The sequence below is a fragment of the Eurosta solidaginis genome, chromosome 1, assembly GCF_040869045.1.
Source record: "Eurosta solidaginis isolate ZX-2024a chromosome 1, ASM4086904v1, whole genome shotgun sequence".
Lineage (NCBI taxonomy): Eukaryota > Metazoa > Arthropoda > Insecta > Diptera > Tephritidae > Eurosta > Eurosta solidaginis.
In genome coordinates, this window is record NC_090319.1 from 2,874,072 (window position 1) to 2,892,240 (window position 18,169).

Consider the following 18,169-nt stretch of genomic DNA (forward strand, 5'->3'; position numbering starts at 1 on the left):
ATAAATAAAACATAAAACAAAAAATTGCACCAATCTATGTATCTCATCAACTTACCAAACTGTCATAATACTTCTCAAGGCCAGAGATAGTCCTAAATGATTCTAAAAATTGTGTACACATTCTCGTATTGACCTCAGTCAAGATTTTTCGTTGCGTTTCGTGAAACATGCCTTTATTGAACAAATCTGGGTATGGACCTTTAGTCTCCACACGTACAGCAGAGGCAGCGTGCCATTGCGCTAAACGCTTAAGCACCGCTTTAGTATGCTCCATATCGAGCCCTTCTAAGCGATTGACGTTTTTATAGCCTTGGGGGCCCAGATCTTCCAGTAAGATGACATCACATTTTAATGGTGTTTCGATGTTGTAAGATTTTGCCGAAAATATTACCTCCTCTCCAGCATCTCGATACAACTTTTCAAGTTCGGGCACAACATCATGATACATCTTATATTCTACCATGAAAATATTATGATTTGTCATCATATCTGTCATGAACTCATCTTGTAGAGGTAACTTCATCATAAACGCAAGCAACTTTGTGGTATCATCTATAATGCATAGTACATAAGTGGCAGCTTTATAATTCCTTCTTACGTCCTTTTAAGCTCTGATATACTTTAAAGAGTCTACAACTCGTTTAGCCGACAAAAGTGCAATAAAATTTCTAAAGGACGATGTAAGGAAATATAGAGCTTCTGAAGACTAAAATAATGACAGCAATTTTAAAAATCACATGTCAGGAAACCTTATAATATTAAATAAAAAAATATTTCGGCAGTTTAAGGCAGCTCTAAAAATAATTAAAAAAAAATTTCTAAGTTAAACGGTTTTATTGAAAACAATACTTCCATGAAGTAATAATAATACTAAAAGGTAGAAAATAATTAGGTAGGTCCTAGGTACTAGGTTTCACACTCCTCATCAACCTAGGGCGTTGAAGACAAGTAAATAAAAGCGTTGGGAGCGTGAAATTTTTAAAAATGTGAGGCGTAGCATAACCTTATTAAGGTTTAGTTGGTGTTATATATGACTATCAATAGAAATTTGACGCGTCTAACGCTTTTATTTAATTGTCTGATCAGCGCCCTAGATTGATGAGGAATGTGATGACTAGTATCTAGGACCTACCTAATTTATTTAGTTCATTTAGTGACTCATTATTAGAAGGACTATTTCCTGACAATTTGTTACAATCTAAGTACTAAATACATAATCCTTCCAAAGACTTTACTCGACTCTGCGCCACGTATGCTTGTCCCTCCCCGAACTCCAAAATATTTTGATGTCACTTCTACCGGACTATATGTAATATTTGTTCCAAACATGAGCCAAATCGGACATCATAGGTCGCTTTCTATTCGTGTATATTTTATGTGTTCAAAATATGGACAAAATCGGACCATAGATACGATTTTTTTTGAAAATCTCGATCCTTGCGCCACCTAGCGGCGATTTTTCTTCATAGGTCGCTTTCTATTCAGGGCGGCCGGCCTGACAAGTCAAGCTAAATAAAACCGTTTAAAAAAAATTGTTCCGGCTCCTTTCAAACAACAGTATCAAACTAATGGGCACTCTTTTGCTACTTTTTTTTGAACTGGCCGATTACTTATTGTACCATGAACATATTACATATCACTTTTATAATTATTGAATTAACATATCCTATACATTACGCTGTTTTTAGAAATGTTTGTTGGAGCCATTCTTCAAAGGCACTCTCGAATATTTTGTTTAGAGGTGTAAATTGGCCTCTTAATATACGAGATCATATTATTATTATACTAAATTACATGAGACAAGCTTATTCATATGTAGAGGGGTCCACACCGAAATAAAACATGTACATCGTAAGTAGTTCCGAGAAAATCGGCAAAGTTTACTTTACCACTTATACCAAACGAAATTTGTTTCTTCTCATATCGAGTATGTTTGACTTAATAAGCATTTAACGAAGGGATTACTTGTACTTTAAATTTACATGTCCCTATAGCCAATTTAAGCTTTTCAAATATGTAAATGTGTCGTTTTGATATGAAACTCCATACAAAAAGGAAAAATCAAAATTGTTGCAAGAATTATATAACTTTCAGATTAGCGAATTTGGTCGTTGGGTGATTAATACCGTAGTAAAAAAATTATTTCAGTCTATATTTTAGTCTATAGATAGTCCAAAATGATGGTTTCCAGTCAACGTAATAAAGAATTGGTTGCATTTTTTAAATTCGCCATTCGAAATTTCGATAGAAATTTTTATTACGTTTTTTGAAAGGATTTGAAATTGGGATCAGTTTACAACAACTAAGTGGAGGTAGGAAATTTAGCGGCACTTCCAAGTATAGCCCCGTTACATAAGCAGTTTTCCATTTACATATATGCGTTTAACTCAATCTTATGCATTATGAGTATACTGCACGAATTTTTATGCAGAACGGCAGATTGAGCAACAGTGGCGCCATCTGATATGAAAAAGTAGCCAACTTCCAACTTTTGTTGCAAGCAAAGCATAAGAAGAATTTGACATTTGCTTTGGCTAAAGATGCTTTCACACATTGCAAGTGAAATTATTTCTCCCACTTGTTGGTAACTTTTCTAACAGTTTTCACAATTAAAAACTGAAACTTAACAAATGAAACGGACACAAAATATGTTAGCAAGTATTTTTGTTGTATAGTGAGAATGTTTATAACATTGATTGGCAAAATTTTGTATGTGAATTGGGAAGGCGAAATAAACTTCAATTGCCGAGCCTGAAGCTCCTTCATATTTAGAAACGTAACGTCTTGCGTGATTGTGTCGATGTTACTGGCATGCATAAGATTGCGTTAAACGCATCTTTATGGAAACTTCATTGTGTCTCGGTCATTAAGTGGGCATAACTGATCCCTAACGGACCTTTAAGTTCAGTATCAATTTTAACGCGAACCAAGTCTGTGAAAAAATTTTCTCCCGCTGCTACAGCCGGTTTAATTTCGAAGTTTTTGATCTGTCGATAATATGGAACAATTCGACTTAAAAGTTTTTCGAAAACCGCCACGTTGACCCACTCTGGGGCTTTAAAAGTTTGCGGCGTGGCTTCATTTGAAGCGGATGAAAAATCTGATTTCCCGTTATGTTGAGTATTTGACGTCATTTTATTTCAATTTAGCACTGCACTTAATATTCATTTAGGCGTATGTATGTTTGTGATCTTTTGTCTTTAGGGCTAGAATCTCGCGGACAACTACTAACGATGCTAGTTTTTCGAGCCTTTATAAAACCTTTAAGATTCACATAAATACAGTGCTGTTCAAATGAATAGGTATACAAAACATTGGCGAGTTGGAATTGATAATATAGAAGACCTTTATATATAAAAATGTGTCGCGTAAAAAAAAGTTATAGATTGGGTCGTGTTCGTCCGTTTGACGTTATGAACTTTCAACTCATTTCTATTGGACGCATATCTATTTGGACGCAATAATAAAATAAAAATAATGAATAAGGAAATCGAACGAGCTTATTTTTCTATAAGTTTATTTAATCATATATTATAACATTACATTTTTATTAAAGACTAGCAAACCCGGCAGACGTTGTTCTGCCCTAAATTTGGTCTATCTGCATACATTTTAAAAAGAACACATTCAAGGTGTATCCGGGTCCATGTTTTGGCTTATATCTCGCGAACCTAGTCACCCAGCGGCATACAACTTACTCTGGACTAAAGCACACATCAACAGCTTCAATTTGATACCCATAATGTAAAAACACTATCTAGGCGTTCACGGGCCTACGTTTTGGCCTATACCTCGAGACCCTAGTCACCCAGGGGTATGAAAATTACCCTCTACTAAAGCACTCATTAACGGATTTCATCTGTTATCCATATTCTATAAACACATTCTAGGGGTACCCGGGTCCACGTTTTGGCCTATATCTCGGGACCCTGTGATTCGATCGCAACCAAACCTATGTGCGAGCCACCGCGTGAGGTTTACGCAACTTATGTGAAAGTTTGGACAAAATCGGCCGGATAGTTTTTGATTCTATAAGCCTCACACAAACGGACATTCATTTTTATATATAGATATGAGAATACATTCATTGGCCATGGTGATAAATGTTACAAGTAAATACAATTGCCTCCCGATAACAATAGTTTATGCGTTATAGGTTTTAATGTCACGATATTTTTAGAGATCCACTATTCGGATCTTAGTACCGTTTCAAGTTGAACGAAATGTTCCTACGGCGATAAGTTCGTCGTCATATATTTCGTTTATTTTTGTCCAAGACTAACACAACGGAACTGTTGAAGTTTTTCCAGAAAACCAACGAACTGTGCTAGTTTCCCACCCGAATGATGAAAAGTGTTGGTATTTCATGGGAGTCAAAAATGAGTCAGTTTTCGTTGGGACCGACGATATTGCACACCGAGAGCAAAAGTGCGATTAACTAAAAAAAATCGCTCAGACAACTGAGATCCACATGCGCCAATGGACCTTTTTTTTTTTTAAAGCAATTTCTCGCTGATTAGGTATTGAATTCTGAAGCCCGCTGATACTCATAACTTCCAAATTTGATTTTTGGGTTAGCTCCCTTTTGATCTAGGTGTGCGATATGTAATTCCACGTGATTTGGTGCAGCCGGCAAACTTTGCAGTTGGCTAAGTGGCCTCAAAATAAGTAACCAACTGTTGGTCCGACATGTTCGGGCTATAGAATCAGCTGGAGGTAACTGAGGTGCACCCTTAATACAAGAATATGCGACCCATTTTCTTACGATCGTGTATGGACCAAACAACTGTTTGATATAGAAGCATGACTTTTATGACATATGACCTCTGTTGCTTTCCCTACCACAAAATTAAATAGAAGTTTCGCCCTTGTAAAATTGAGTATGTACGCCAGTTTTTTTATTGCTACTCTAATTTAGATACCCTGGGTGCAGTTTCAGTCGTATCCCTTTTCGACCTTGCTAACTTTATTTCACTGCAAGGAACCTGTATTAAGTAGGACGTAGACGATCTTATTCTGTGGCATGCCACTGTACATACTTATCTTCATCCATACGTGTCTGAATATTATCTACTACGTGAATACAAATTAATTATATATGTGTTTACTTAATTTTATAGTATAAAGATCAATTGAGGAGTTCCAAACCAAAACGCAATAAGTGCACGCTTAATTATTTTTTGAGATATTTATGGAATTTAACTTAACTTTCTAAAACCTATGTTACTATCTGTATGTGAAGTAAGAAATATAAAATTTAGCCATTTTGGAGAATTCCAAAAAATACGTTTCATAGCAAAACGCAATAATTTTATAAATTTTTTGAGTTGAAAATTTCTTTATATTTATATGAAAGGGGATAAGTTGTGGATTACTGGCATCCCATTTAAGGTCTATCTAATACTGTTTTCACACAGAAACTTAATGATCTCATTTCACCTTCTAATGAAATCGTAAATTTTTTGTTTTCACACAGAAGTAACTGCTCGATTAGTATGAAGGATGAAATGTCAAGCGAATAAAATGACAATGCTATATGACAGACAATCATGGCGGAACGATACAAGGTGGCAGCATGGTGACATACCTACAAACAAACAAAATTCCATGTACTTGTAAATTCGATGGATAAATGTCAAAATCGTACTGCGCCGGTAGTTGATGTATCAAATCAAATAAAAAAGGTTATAATCAGCTGTTCGATGCGACCACCTTGTATCGTTCCGCCATGCAGACAGTGACATTTACTTTGACAAATGACATTTTTAAGCACTGAACACACCAAAAACTAAGAAGCGGAACGCGGCCAACAGAGTTGCATTGTGCTTTTGACTTCATTAGGCATTCGATTAGCTACTAATGAAATAATTATAGATTCGAATTTTGTAGGGAAGATTGAGCTCAATAAGCGTCTTAATGTAGAAAACTGCCTTTATTATTCAATAAGCCGTCTGTGTGAAAATAGTATAAGAAGTACTTTACGAGTATTTCAGGCGTATACGAGAATTCCGTAACTATCCTCGGGCGAGAACTTTCCAAAAAATCCTAACGAATTACTAATGAACTATACACAAGCAATTCTAGAGCTGGAGCATATACTTCATATTGGAGTATTAATATGACAAAAATGATACACATGGTTCAACGATTTTCTCCAGGGTCGCTGAAATAATGGTATCAAAACTTCCATTCTATAAATAGCAAATACCATTTACACCAAAGTGTATAAAATCCAATAATTTCGAAAGCAAAACCAAATAATTCCAAAAGGTTTCAAACCAAAATGAAAAAAAATGTATTCTGAAAAGCTTTTGACTTGTATGTTTTGTGAAACGAGCCCCAAAACGCAATAATTACAAACAACTACTGTCGGAATTTCAAACTTAGTTGTCCGATAAATGTGATTTTTTGGCTGCATGTCTGTTCTTCCATAATTGCTATAATATCATAAATATCGTTTGAAAATATGCCTCCATTTCAAACTGGGCACATTTCCAGTTTTATCTAAGAACTTGTTATGAGTCAATCATTGCGTTTTGTTTTGGAATGCCTCTATTGTTGTTTTTATAATCGAAATTTGTTACTTACTTATTTCACTTAAAAATGTTACTGTTATTACATCGAAGTTGCTACTATTACCCAATTTTGTTTTACGACTTCTAAAGTGATAGCAATTATTTTTGTTTCGTATGTGATACTACCTTGGGGAGGTTCTTAAAAGTCAAGGAACAAATTTTTTCAAGCTCTTCTTTCCGTCAGACCTCGATAGGGTAATATATCGGTGTAGCAGGAATCGCTTACAACTAAATATTAGCAAGTGCTTTCACATTTCATTCTCCAATGTTTTTTCCCATTTTGGGTAAATGTTTTTTATGAGCGTATACATTTTTGTTTTCAGTGTATACAGAAACTATGATTTATGACTATGATATGCGACACTGGGCGCTTTTGAGTGATAGAACATTTGTTTTATGAACGGGATGAGTTGAACCAACTGCCAAATGAAACAACTATTCTAGAATTTTAAGAAAAAGGACATTTTACAATATTCTCTACACTTCACTTAAGTAACAAAAGGAAAATTTTTCTTCGTTATCAACTGCCAGACAGCTGAATAAACACGTTGAGTGAATGTAGCAGAAAAAATGTAATTTAACGTAAGTTCGAGTATATCCTTGAAATAGTCCCGAAAACATGATTTAGACAGCACCAAATCCCGATACGACCAAATTAGACAAAGGGAATCAAAAGCGGTTTGCATCCTGGGGGTTAACTAGTCGCATGATATTTTGCAGGGATTACCATCGTTGATATTGCTGCTGTTATTAGATTTAAACAAGTAAGGACGGGACTGTCTTCGGCTATGCCGAAGACTTCATACCTTTCATGAATGGGGCTGAACAATAATCTTATCCCGTTCGTAATTTCCGAATAATCGGATGTATAAGATAAGAAATATCTAGTGAACAGATCTACATACCTAAACGATTTTTAAGATAAATATAAAATAAAAAATAGGTAGGTACTTTGTGTGAGGATGCAAAGTTTCAGGTTTTTTGTGATCTGCGTGTAAAAACTATGACTACGAATCACGTATTTCAACAATATATGACGTAAACGTAACTATTTGATGAAACTTTTTGAATTTTGAAGCTTCCAGCCGTAAAAAAGGGGCAAAAAAATACAGTTTATATGGGGTATATAATATATGTACCACCGATCTCTATGATTTTTTCAGACAACAATATATGCTATATACGTAAGCATTTGGTGAAATTTGAAGCTTCTAGCTATTAAAATGGGGCCGAAATCGCAAAAAAAAAATATATATACTATATATACCATCATATATATATATTATATATATCACCGATCTCTATGATTTTTTGACACAACAATATATACTATATACGTAAGCAATCGGTGAAATTTGAAGCTTATAGCTGTTAAAATGGGGTAGAAATTGCGAAAAGTTTCTTATCTAAACAATCGGTTGTATGAGATATATACTATATATACAACCGACCTCTATGATTTTTTCAGACAACAATATATGCCATATACGTAAGCGTTCGGTGAAATTTGAAGCTTCTAGCTGTTAAAATGGGGCTAAAATTGTGAAAATATATATATATACTATATATACCACCATATATATACTATGTATACCACCGATCTGTATGATTTTTTCAGACAACAATATATGCTATATACGTAAGCATTCGTTGAAATTTGAAGCCTCTAGCTCTTAAAATAGGGCAGTAATTACGAAAAGTTTCTTATCTGAACAATCGGTTGTGGGGGATATATACTATATATACGACTGATCTCATCAATTTTTTCAGGCAACAATATGTGCAATATACGAAAGTATATGGTGAAGTTTGAAGCTTCAATCTGTTAAATTGAGTAAGATATTACAAAAATCCTCTTTTTTCTGAAAAATCGGTTGTATGGAGGATATATGCTATAGTGGTCCGATCCGGCCGGTTCCGACAAATGTCTAATCGGACACCCAAATACACCTGCTCACCAAATTTTATCAAGATATCTCAAAAATTGAGGGACTAGTTTGCATACAAACAGACAGACGGACAGACGGACATGACTAAATCAACTCAGCTCTTCATTCTGTTTATTTCGGTATACTTAATGGTGGGTCTATCTATTTTCCTTTAAGGACTTACAATTTTGGGTTTCGTGACGAAATTAATATACCATTTCATTTTCATGAAAGGTATAAAATTGTTCAGTTTAAAAAGGAGAAGCTTTTTTTTATCAAAAAAATGTATAACTGGAAACCAGTATACACGATGTAAACGAAATATGTACTGTTGTTTTTGTTGTTGTATCGGTAAGGACACTCCCCGAATGTCTTGGGGAGTGTTATCGATGTTGATGGTTCTCCGCCGGATGCAGATCCGGTACGTTCCGGTACCAAGCCCGAACATCTCGGGAACGATTTTTTATGACCACATGCGACCTTCTAGGCCATACCGACCTCCCACCCCCTAGAGCCATGAGGTTGAACTGGCCGGTCCATGAGGACCTCACATAGACTGAATGAGTAGTGTTACCAGAAGTTTGTTTTAACGACCAAACTTAAAAACCCTATCAAAAACCAGGACCTATGTTATAAAATAACTCCGTCCTTTTGGCAAATACTAGAAGCTTCCTAGGACTTAAGCTACTTGCTGCTTCTAGATCTGACAGCTGTATCACTCCTAGTAGCTGGAGTCTTACATCTATATTGGGTCCCAGGGCATATGGGAATAGATGGGAATGAAAAAGCGGATGAACTAGCTAAAAAGGGCGCATCCCTTGAATCTTGCTCCGTAGACGTCCCAATTACACTGGGCGAGATTAAGCGAATGCGAGAGGTGCACATGATCAACCAAGCAGGAAAGGCGTGGGTTCAAGCGCGGGGCTGTAAAGTGTTGAAGATTATGTGTAGGTCTTACAACCTTAGACTAAAAAAGTTGCTTCTATCATTAAAAAGAGAGGACGGGTATTCTGACTGGACACTGCCTTCTGGCGTCACATGCCTTTAAATTAGGCTTGGCCAGTGATAGCAGATGTAGGAAGTGCGAGCTGGAGGAGTAAACGATCGAACACGTTCTGTGCTCATGCCCTGCGCTTACCAGGCTAAGACTCCAGCCTCGGTTGTTAATTTATTAGGATTCGCCACGGATAGATGAGGTTGGCAATTGGGTTTGGAGACGCTATATATTGCGCTGGTAACCTGAAAGGGTAGCGCTACACAACCCCTAGAATCTATTTGGTATTTTAGTCGGCTCTTACGACAGGCATACCCACCAAGGGTATATTCTAACCCCTAACCCGCTGGGGGATAATACTCATCACATATGTTGTCATTATTTTAAATAATAAGCTGTTTCTAATTGTTAAGGCTAATTGCAGGGGGAATTAAATGCTTCCTAACTTTAAATGTGGTTTGCTATTTAAATGATATTTAATTTTAGTTCAGCTGTTGGTGATCTCTATTGAAATCTAACAGGCACTTGGCAGAACAGGTATAACCACATTAAAATCGCAACACGTGTGGCGTATCTACATATTTCAAATGTACTCTTTTAATGATGTCACATATGAAAAACATATTTCATCTACATGCCAGGTTTTTTCTCCAACGAATCATTCAGGGTTAAGAATCGCTTTTTTGTATTTAAATAGCCAATGGAATAAGGTGAACGTTATATTTTGGCACATTATGTGCAATCCCTAAAGATTAGGGATTTATAGACCCTCTAGAAGTAGGGCCTAAGAACAAAGTTGTTAAGACAACAACTCGTCCCATAGTATTGTCAAAAGCTATTGAGTTCCACTGCAATACTCAGTCACTGCGTAAAAAGCAAAGCGAAGCTTTTAATTTTCTGTGAACTTTTCATATTAAACGGATTCTGCTTTATTATTATAATTCTATAATTTACTAATTTACAACACAAAAAAAAGTAAATATAAACGCGGAATAATAACAAAATTTCACATTTAATGCATGGAATGAGATTTATTAAGATATTTGTGTTAAATAATGTAGGTAATTTTTCTCTATTAGCCAAGGCAAAATCTCCTTTACTTGCTTTATATAACGAGGATTATAGAACATTCGCTTCTTAAATGCCTTCCCTTCCTCATTATTACTCATAAATGTTTCAATATTTGAATTGTCTTGAGGATCCAGCAAAGCTACAGCAAGCATCCGTTGCACACATACAAAAGCTGAAAAAAAAAAAAAAATATATAATTATTAGGATACTCAATAGTCTAGAAAAAAAATGTCAAAGGATAATATCGAAATTGCACTTATAACAAAATTAGGGTGGGATAATATTAGTTTTATCGACTGAAGCAATTTAAGCGCTGTTGTGATAAGGTGCGGGAAGGTGATATTGAATTAAAATGTAAAATTCTAAAATTAAAACTTACCCCACAAACCATATTTCTCCATTTGTGCACGCAATTCGTCCAGTGTTGGAATTGGCTTCTTATATTGCAAGATTTTTAAATTTTTGACTAACTCCAAATAATAATACTTAACAAAATTATCAAAGTTTCTCAACTTTATGTCCCACTTGGGTGAGGTCATCAAAAGACAAAATAAATCCATTGCAAAAGTTCCATATCTTGGCAGTTGAAAATCAATAAAAAGCACTTCCTTTAGCTTTGATCGGTCATCATCGTCATGCTGGAACATTATATTGTTGATCCAAAAGTCGCCGTGATTCAAAACATTGAAGTATTTCGCGTCGGTGGTGCCAAATTTTAAATATAATTCATTCATATTTCTCATATAATTCAGCTTTTGGATAAAATATGAACAAAAAATAAAGAATATTATTAAAGAAATCTGTAAATAGCTACGGCTTCAACGTCATGGGTTCAACTCCCGAGCAAATAACATCAAAAATTTAGAACGTTTTTCTAATAATTCCAAAATTCTCAGTGAAAGCTCATATGCCTTGCAGACGCCGTTCGAAGTCGGAATAAAATATGTAGGTCCCGTCCGCCAATTTGTAGGAAAAATTAAAAGGAGCACGACGCAAATTGGAAGAGAAGCTCGGCCTAAAATCTCTTCGGAGGTTATCGCGCCTTACATTTTTTTTTTTTTTTTTTTATTTTTGTTTCAGCGGACGTAAGTAATAATAAAAAATCAGGACGAATATTTCGGAAGCTCCTAAAGATTACGGATTTATAAACTACTAGTACTTACAATAATTTCCTTTTCTCGATATAACAACTGAAAGCTCTCCATGCATTGTGCAAATGGTTCATTGAAAGCTTCATTCATGTTTTGTATAAATTCCAAACTCTCTTCGGTTAGGTAACTCCCAATGTAAGTTTGCGGGTAAGCACCCTTTATTTCAACTCTCTTAGCGGAGGCGGCGTGCCACTGTGCTAATTTTGCGAGCGCAGCCTTTGTATGCATTACATCGAGCCCATCTCGTCGCTCCAAGTTCTCAAATCCCTTTAATTGCAGGTCTTCCATAAGAATATAATTACATTTCATTTCATGTGAAAATCGATAATGTTTCGGTTTGAAATGCAACGTTATTCCCTTGTCGGCATACACCTGCTCCAACTCGGGCACCATGTGCTCATACATATCAATCTCGGTAATGAAAAGTTCATCATAGCTATCCAACTCAGAGGTTTTTTTTCGCTTTTCTTTATTCGCAGGGCTAGCATTTATTCGCAGTGGGATTTTTAATATAAATTGTATTTTTTTACGGTTTCCATCTTAAAAACGAAAAGAAAGTAACAGAGAATATTTTGAGTAATACGTACACACATACATGTACATATGCAATGCGTAGCACATTCAACACCGGAGTACAAGTTCTTTACCGAGGGGAAAGGGGCCGCAAAAGTTCCAGTAACACGTCAAATAAACAAAATAAGACGATCTGACAAGCTTATACCCTCTGATATTATTTGAAAAAGCACTGTCACTTCGGCAATACTCACCACACCTTCTGTGAAAGTTTTTCATTTTGCATTAAATAGTATCTGGGTGACCAAGCTTAGCTTAGCGTGGTTTAACTTTGCCTCAGAAGTTCTACAAAATTATTGTTATTGAAAGACTACGTGAAGTACCTTTCTCTTAATACCCATATTGTCATACTTTAAGCATTTGTTCTTATCTCAAATGGGGGCATCCATAGGTGCAACGTATAAATAGAAAGACTAAAAATAAATGTACCGGATTTCATTCAAATTGGTTTGGGCTGTTTTCGAGATAGTACCGAATATATGTATGTACATATCAAGATTATTGGCAACACCGCTTAGAAATATTTATCATACCTATCTCAAAAACTTCAAAGTGGTGACCCTGCGAAGACATTTTAGGTGGCAACGCCTTTATCTCCCATGAAACCACAACAATAGCTTCATTCTCCTTATTCAATAACGATTTTTTTGCACTCAATAAATAATAGCGGTACTCACACCTGCCACGTTATTTTGTTTGTCAATAGTTTTATTTATTAATGGTAATCCGATAGTTTTTCGAAAACAAGGTAGGTACATGAAAAAATATGCCGACTAACTTATAAACGTGCCATTTGTGAATACCACTAATTAGCTGTTTCGTAAGAACAACCAAAGTTAGATATTTAAAACATTATAATTAAATAATTATTATAAAACGATTGATATTAAATGATAATTACATCATTTTACCGGTTTCGCCAAACATGGTTGGCGCCGTCTACTCTACGGCAATCTTTGCTTTTTAATATATACAGATCTATTAATATAAAAGTAGTTTGACTTTGTTTTCGATCGAGTTGCCAGAAATGCAAATGTATTACCTAATGAAATTATGTCAGAGAAAGAGTGCTGATTAGTTTTAGTTGTATTATGATCAGTTTTTCATACATACATACACTCTAAAACTTGTATGAAATTAAGATTAAAATGGGGGTAAATTTCTGTTGAAATAATTTTTTGGGAAAACTAGTCTACTCAGAGCGTGTCATAACCACAGCCACCACGATGCTCCCATCCCAAGACAGGAAGGTGAGACCTTAATATAATGCAGTATATTCAGATCACATCTGGCTTTTCCTGCTCCCGCGGTGGCACTTTTTATAAGGACCATGCTTAGGGTCCCACAGGGTGATACGCCGCGTTCACCCTGCTCCCTTTCGCGTAAAGTCACCTTACTCATGGATTGGTTGGCAATGATATTATGGTCGCCTTTTACGACCGGTATACCTACCGTGGGCATATTCTAACCCCTAACCCACAGGGGGAAGATATGAGGGCAGTCCCAAAGGCATGAAGTTAGACTTGGAAATGGGAGTAGTTCGGAAAAACAAGTGTCCTAATCCTAAATGCGGTTTCGGCGTTGCGCCATTATCAGTGCCAGTTTTTGTTCTCGAACGCAACGCGGAAACCGCTTTGTCTCAAACCATGTTTAACAAGTAAAGGTGTCTAAGTTCGGGTGTAACCGAACATTATATACTCAGCGTAAGCTTCAATTGTACATTTCATTTCAGATAAATTACTATTCTACATAACACGTGGCACCGCCCGTTTAAAAAAATGTCTCTCCATTTCCTCTTACAATAAAACTTGATAAATGAAATATCATTGATTCAAAACTATTTTTTGCTAAGTTATAGCTTATTATTCTAGTCTACGAACCTTTTAAACTTGTTTTATATCTAAGTTGCTGTGGTCTTTAACCGATCCCGTCCATTTTTACTAGAAATATTTTCTGCTATAAGGAAAATATGTGTACACAATTTCATTACGATATGTTAATTTTTCTTCAAGTTATGGCTCCCGAAATATAAAAAATTGCTTAGTCGTAAAAGGGGCGGTGCCACTCCCATTTTCAAAAAATTTTCTAGAAATATTTCCTGCTATAGGGAAAATTTGTGCACCCAATTTTATTACGATCCGTTAATTTTTCTTCGAGTTATGGCTCCCGAAACATAGAAAATTGCTTAGTCATAAAAGAGGCACGCCCATTTTTTTAAATTTGAAGTTTTTCGTATTTATTGTTATAAATCCACTTGGGAAATGAAATACCATTGATATAAAGCTCTTTTTGCAAAGACATAGCTTATTTTATTCGTACACGACCCTTTTAAAAATCTTTTATATAAAAGTGGGCGTGGTCCTTAACCGATTTCGTTAATTTTTCTTCAAAGCATTCCTTATAGTAAAGGCAACCTCTCTGCCGAATTTTGTTACGATATGTTTAACGACTTTTGATTTATGATTAATAATATTTGTAAAATTGATTTTATCACAAGTGGGCGCTGCCACGCCGATTTTCAAAAATGATTCCAAATTTTTATCAAGAGTCTCAGTATCAGTCCACATGTCAAATTTCAACATTATAGCTGTATTATTTACTAAATTATCAGGTTTTTTGTGTTTTCAGAAATTTTATATACATAAAAAGTGGGCGTGGTTATCATCCGATTTCGCTCATTTTCAATACCAATACATTCTGGGTCCAGATAAGTTAGTGTACCAAATTGGGTGAAGATATATCAATATTTACTCAAGTTATCGTGCTAACGGACGGACGGCTCAATCAATTTTTTTTCGATACTGATAATTTTGATATATGGAAGTCTATATCTATCTCGATTCTTTTATACCTGTACAACCAAGCGTTATCCAATCAAAGTTAATATACTTTGTGTGCAAAGCACGCTGAGTATGAAAAGGGATGACAGATACATCAGATTAAACCTAATTCTATTTTTGGGTAGCGATAGGAAAAGGCATACTTTTTATTTTGTCAATTAAGTCTAAAATAGAAGTAAATAACACAAAATAATAAAAATCATTCTTTTGGACTTTTATAAACAAAATAAGCACTATTCACTTATCTAATAGTGGAACCTTAAGATTGTAGTCTATTAATCATTTAGTACCTGGGCGAACAAGCTTTGCTCGGCAATCTTCGAGCATGCCGCATAACATATTATGTTCTACAATCAAACTCTACTTTTTTTTATATGTACATATATTATATATTTTTACCGACCAATATTTGATTTCCTTAAAAATATATTTCAAAAACATATCAAACACTAACCGCAAAATGAACTGGAATGAAAATCGCTAGGATCACCCGCAATTTATTTTTTTGTCCAACGAATATGTAACTAGTTGATTAGTCGAGTAGCAACTTTGGCATTAATTGAAAATCGCCTACTACTAGTACATAGTAATCGACTATTTTACTAAAAACTGCTAATCGATTATCAAGAGATCCTTTGAAGATGAACTTTATCTCTAAAGAAAATTGTTGCACATTTGCAAGCAAAATTGCTGCTAAGCTATATGAAATTCTAAAAATGTCAGAAAGATTTCAAAGCAAAAAAATGGTTTAAGTCAAACTAGTTATATCATGAAAAAAATAATAAAAAGCAGTAAATCGTATAATGCTTTTAAATGAACAAAATATAAAGGCAGTACGCGTCTTATTTCAGGCTCCGAAAGGAATGGTGTGACAAAATCACATCATAATGGCTTTCCATAACGTCATTTAATAGTTCAATATTTATTAATTTTTATTTTGCACCAAATTAAACTTTTTACTTAAAACAAACGTAAAATTTGTACCACGTATTTCTCTGATCTCACTATTTAAACTTGACTGCCTTTTTTTGATATGGGAGATAGTCGAAATCGTATCCCAAAGTGTTGCTGGAGATCTTAAAATTGTTTAAGGTGATTTCACCCACTTTGAATTTGCAAGAGGTAAATTTTGCTCTGAAATTTGCCAACTAAAATATGCTACAATCAATTCAATTACCCGATCTTTACACCAATTGGTACCTCTAAATGACCCGAATTCAGTTACACAGTTTATGCATCACGAGTATTCACCTTAAATTTCTTGAATCTTATTTCACCATGGCATCTGTGTTCGGATGGTAAACTAAATTTTTGTGTTGATCAAGTTTAAGAAATAGTAGTAGATTTAAAGCCAATATGGGGTATTTACATATCCATATAAAAAGTCCTTAACACAATCCTTTAGCGCAACATATGCAAGTTTTCAATGGAACAAGTACCGATCAAAAGGATGTTATGTAAATATTTACTATAATGTGTGAAGTTTTTGGCAAGACATTACCAGTAGTGACAGTAGATCACTTACAGCTATGTAGATCCAAAGAGACTTCTGAAAACCATTTTCGGTTTACAATTTTTGATATGAATTGGAAAGTGATTCCGGCGCAAGCAATAAAAAAAAATTGACCAGTTTTAAAAATTCTTTTTTGTCGCATCAAACTTTTGCTAGTTGTCGTTCAATGTTATACTACGAACACTGCTTGCCTACTTTCAACACTTTCAATGAAATTTTCTCACCAGCTGTTGAAAACAATCAATCGTAGCCCAACAAACATTTGGAATAAATCCAAGATTAGACTCCAACGTGTTTTCGTCAAAAGTAATCGTAATATTGGGAAAACACTATAACCTTTGCAAATGGCGCCAAACCAAATTTGATTTCGTTTCTAAAGTAAACAAACGCAGAATACAAATCCACAAAGCAGGTAATTCATAGAAATTCATAATCAGTGGTAAGGCTCACTACACTCTTAGCGGTTATTTCACTAAGCAAAATTATCTGGGGCCATTAAAACTGCTCAAAGCTATCGCGTACTGAGTTTTGGCCGCTGGATCCCATAAAAACCTTCTCAGCGAAAATTCATCTGCCTTACAGATGCCGTCTGGAGTCAGTATAATACAATAAGATCTCCTTGGAAGAGAATCTTTGCAGATCATACGATTTGTGGGGGTTTTGAAGTCGTTGGGTTACGTCAACATTCCTCCGAATCTTGCAGCCCCTAAAATGAATATCTTCAAAATGTTGCCTGGGTATTCAGTTTATGAGAAAATAAAATAAAAATTATACGTACAAATGTACATAAACTTAATTTAACCCCGTTAAATACGCTTGTCACGCATCCGACAACCTTGGTTCTAATAAATCAGGGACTCACCTTTCATTTTCACATCAACACGAATTCTTATTATTGTAGTTACATAGTTCTCCCCATTTTCCAATGCCCGGAAGGCAGTAAAGCTTAAAAGCTCATCAAACTCAGAGAAATTTTCACGTAATAACATCTTGAATTGATCGCACGTTACCAAAGCTGGCATATTTTCGCTTTTGGTTGATGTCATTTTAGTGTCGCCGCATTCACTTTTTTCCAACGAAAACTAACGTAATTTTGTTATCTCTTTATTTAACAACGCGTCGCTCCCTAAACACATCACTTGCACAACTCGTAGTGTTTACTAATTTATTAAAGCTCACATTGCACTTACATTTGCAAAATAGACAATGCCAGTACATAGATATATATATAAATATGTATACACCTGTGAGTGAAAAAGTAGAAGCAAAAATGTTTTGCAATTTTTATCCATGAACCAATAAACAGATCCCGCATTAAAAAATGAGAGAGCAAAAAAATTATAGTAAGCTGTGAAATAAATTTTCGGGGTGTGACGTCACGCTTTTGACAAAATGTTTCATTGCTGACACAGTGTTCAGACTATATTCCAATCGGAGTATTTTGTTACCTCCTACTACATTTTTTATCTCAAAGGTTTATTTGGGTCGAGTTGGAAACTGAATACTATAATTACCTATAGTTTA

General features: G+C 35.0%; 2 protein-coding genes across 2 annotated transcripts in view; both read right to left on the reverse strand.

Annotated features, from left to right (window-relative positions):
• LOC137253636 (uncharacterized) overlaps positions 1-3,212 on the reverse strand; it is a 38,949-nt gene extending 35,737 nt beyond the window's left edge. The window contains exons 1-2 of the mRNA XM_067790989.1: positions 2,897-3,212; positions 56-552 (exon numbers count right to left, since the gene is read on the reverse strand). Coding sequence (XP_067647090.1) covers positions 56-552; positions 2,897-3,134 — 735 coding nt within the window. The 5' untranslated portion in view covers positions 3,135-3,212. The remainder of the gene's footprint in view (positions 1-55; positions 553-2,896) is intronic.
• A 7,296-nt stretch (positions 3,213-10,508) lies between these two features.
• Positions 10,509-17,808, reverse strand: LOC137246306 (uncharacterized). The gene is made up of 4 exons (XM_067777419.1): positions 17,508-17,808; positions 11,732-12,258; positions 10,948-11,320; positions 10,509-10,740 (listed from the first exon to the last, which is right to left on the reverse strand). The coding sequence occupies exons 1-4, from the start codon at positions 17,689-17,691 to the stop codon at positions 10,532-10,534; spliced, it is 1,293 nt and encodes a 430-aa protein (XP_067633520.1). The 5' UTR covers positions 17,692-17,808; the 3' UTR covers positions 10,509-10,531.
• Between the last annotated feature and the right edge of the window lie 361 nt (positions 17,809-18,169).